Genomic DNA, 3,086 nt, shown 5'->3' with positions numbered 1-3,086 from the left:
ACCTGCAGCTGCAGCGAACGTGGGGTCTCCAGCCCCGACACATGAACTTACCAGGCACTCAGGCTGTGACAGAAAAGGGCTTTATTGTGCGGGTGGGGAAAGTCCGCTTGCAAAGGACAGTGACCACCAGACACCAGAGCAATGCCCACAGGGGCTGTTGCAGCCGGGATCTGAGCTAGGGAATCGCTACCGATGCCAGCAATTACTTCTTGAAACACAGAAGAAACACCAAGCCTTCATTAATTCAGGAATTTACAGGTATTAGAGCAAGACTGCGTTGCCTTGGGAAGGCTGAAATATGTAAATTCTATTACATCTAGTAATAGTCTCATACTAGGATGTTGTAGCTACCCTAAAACTACGTGTTTAATCTTAGGAAATTCAAATTCAAGATTGAGTCTAAAAGCAATTAAAATAAAATGTTACAAAATGAGATGCACAGAGAGGTGAATGCCTCCGTGCTCTCCTCTCCCAGCCTCCCGCGTAGCTAAAATTAACAGAAAACTTTGGATAGACTAAATTTAAGCACTCCCAGTTCGTTCTTCTCTCTTCCTCCGTAGCTGCGTGTCTTTGACACATGCCTTAAATCTGCCCTGTGTTAAGAATTCGGTGGTTTGGATCAGATTAAACTGCTTTTTAAGACCGTGTTCGCTATTTCCCATGCTCCCTCTCCCAAGAAGTCACCGGAGGGCAGCACCGGGGCTGGGTCAGGATAGGTGCGAGTCCTTTTACATCTCCAACTTGGCAGCAGCTTCCCTGGGTTTATGACACTTAGGTCTGGGCTATTTACCAAAACATCGGCTGTTACCCGGTTTGTTTGTGAATCAGCTCGTTAGGGACGGGGGCAGCATTTCTGCCATCCTCTAGATGCGCTTGGTCTCCCCGTTGGGCTTCAGGATGGTCAGGTTTCCTCTTGCGTCTTGATCCATTTCTATCGCTTCAAACAGAGACTTGAAGTTCCCGGCGCCGAAGCCCTGTGAGGATGACAACGTTACGGACTGTGGGGATGGGCGACGGGTTTGTCAGCTCGGAAGCGGCTGGGGAAGAGCAGCACTGAGGGCTGGCTCGGTGACAGTGCTCGATGGCCTTGAGGTCTTGAGGCCAAGATCATTGCGACATCCTCAAACCAACCTGGTGGTTATGCCGCTGGATGACCTCCAGAAAGACCGTGGGTCTGTCTTGAACTGGTTTGGTGAAGATCTGGAGCAAGTAGCCCTTCTCATCAAAATCCACCAGGATTTTCAATTCCTGGAGAAAAGAAACAGGGCGCCAGCTCGAAGACCCACAGAGGAGCAAGGGGATCCTTCTGCATCACCCTCATCCCTGCAAAACACTTTGGGGAGCCGGTCCAGCCCTGGGCAAACTTTTTCCCTCTCGGGCCAGTCTGACTCACCGCCAGCTTGTCGATGTTCTCCTTCACTTTGATTTTGGCAGTTTTCAGCCTCTCCCGCAGCACCTGGTAGTAGCTGGACGGCACGTCCATGAACTGTGTGCCCCGCTGCTTCAGGTTGGTGATCTGCAAGGCAGGGGAGACCCCGGCGTGGGTCAGGCTTGGGGCTCGTTTGTGGAGTGCCTTGTGCCAAGAGGATGGCCCGGGATGGGTGGTGTCAGGAGGCAGAGTGATACTTTTCCATGACATTGGTCAACCTCATGCATGGGCACTTCTCCCACCCTCTTGTTTTGGGCACCAGGAACGGGAGGGCCCAAGATGCCCCCTCCAGGCAACGCAGAGAGTTGGCCACCGATGCTTCATCCCACCCTGACCCCCTGATACTTCTGGAGAGGAGCCCAAAACCAAGTGCTCAACAGCAGCTGGGCTCAGCCCACACCAGCATCTGCCACAGGCAAAGGTGGGTGATGTGCTATGGTGGCTCAGCCCAGCAGCCCGGGCTGCCCGAGCTCCCCACCAGCCACCCACCAGGTGGTGGGTGCCATCGAGGTCCCTGTGGACCCCAATCACTTTAAGCTGGAGGGACGGGCATCTGCCAGCAGCTCACAGGTGCAGGCAGGTCCCTTTCCAGCAACACACTGACACAGAGGGCGGTTAATCCCGGTTGCAAGACAACCACAGCACAAAGCCCGCCCAACCTGCCCGTGTCCTCGTACCCCAACGGGGCTCATCATCCACCACTGCCCTGTGACAAGGACCGTGCCCAGTGGGATGGGGTGGAGGCATCGGGGCAGGACGGGCCGGGGCAGAGGGCTGCCCGGGGCTGCACTCACCGCAGAGATGATGTCGGAGGTGTTCAGCGCGATGTGCTGGACTCCGGCCCCTCCGTAGTAGTCAATGTATTCCTACAGGGAAGAAGTGTCACCACATTAGTGACAGCACAGCTACAGCCCGCAAAGGGCTGGGCTTGGGCTTAAAAACATGAGAACAAAATCAGCTCAGGGACACCACGAAATTAAAAAAGACACTATTGGTGAAATCAGGGGTAAACGGGCTCTGTCCCGGTGGCTCCCCCAGGGTTTGACAGCCCTGGGCAGACCCAAGCAGAACCAGGGCTGCTTTCCAGAGAGCCACCTTTGCTGAGCGTGTCTGCGCCGGCTCTGAATCACTGACCCCTTTGGTCCCTTTTCAAGCCCCACTCGAGGTGGTGGCAGTCTGACGGACCAACCCCCGGCGTGCACTCACCTGAATCTGGGATTTCTTCTTGCCGGGTGCTGGCTCGTTGATGGGCATCTTAATGGTCTCTTCGTAGTTGGTGACCACGATGGAGCGCAGGGCGCTGAACTCAGTGTGCAGCTGCTTGTCATCCACCGACCAGAAGCGGTGGAAGAGCAGGTTCTTCTGATACCTGCCCGGGCCACAAAGGGCACGTTCAAGTCCCTTGCTCCATCCCCACACTAATGAACCTCTGCTCTGGCTTAATTAGCCTCAGCCGCTGACATTGGAGGGGATGAGACCAGCAGAGCGGTGCTGCTGCTCCATCCCACCTCCCGCCAGCCCTCCCCACTCTTACCAGTCTGCCACTGGGACCATCTGGAGGTCGGGCTGGTTCCCCACGACGTGGTCGACGAAGTTAAGCTTGGCGCTCGGTCTGTGGGGGGAAGCCGGGTGCTGCTCTCAGCCAGGCTCGGGGGCA

At 55.6% G+C, this 3,086-nt stretch overlaps 1 protein-coding gene across 1 annotated transcript; it reads right to left on the bottom strand.

Moving 5' to 3' along the window:
- Positions 1–863: 863 nt before the first annotated feature.
- Positions 864–3,041, bottom strand: HPD (4-hydroxyphenylpyruvate dioxygenase; the record flags this gene model as incomplete). Its single annotated transcript, XM_010297337.1, has 6 exons — positions 864–974; positions 1,132–1,248; positions 1,394–1,516; positions 2,224–2,295; positions 2,636–2,798; positions 2,964–3,041. Coding segments are annotated over 6 exons (664 nt in total), but the record flags the coding sequence as incomplete, so codon positions are not given.
- Between the last annotated feature and the right edge of the window lie 45 nt (positions 3,042–3,086).

This window comes from Phaethon lepturus, unplaced genomic scaffold (genome assembly GCF_000687285.1).
Source record: "Phaethon lepturus isolate BGI_N335 unplaced genomic scaffold, ASM68728v1 Scaffold38590, whole genome shotgun sequence".
Classification (NCBI taxonomy): domain Eukaryota; kingdom Metazoa; phylum Chordata; class Aves; order Phaethontiformes; family Phaethontidae; genus Phaethon; species Phaethon lepturus.
The sequence above is the reverse complement of the archived record's forward strand: the minus strand, read 5'-3'. Positions and strand labels throughout refer to the sequence as shown.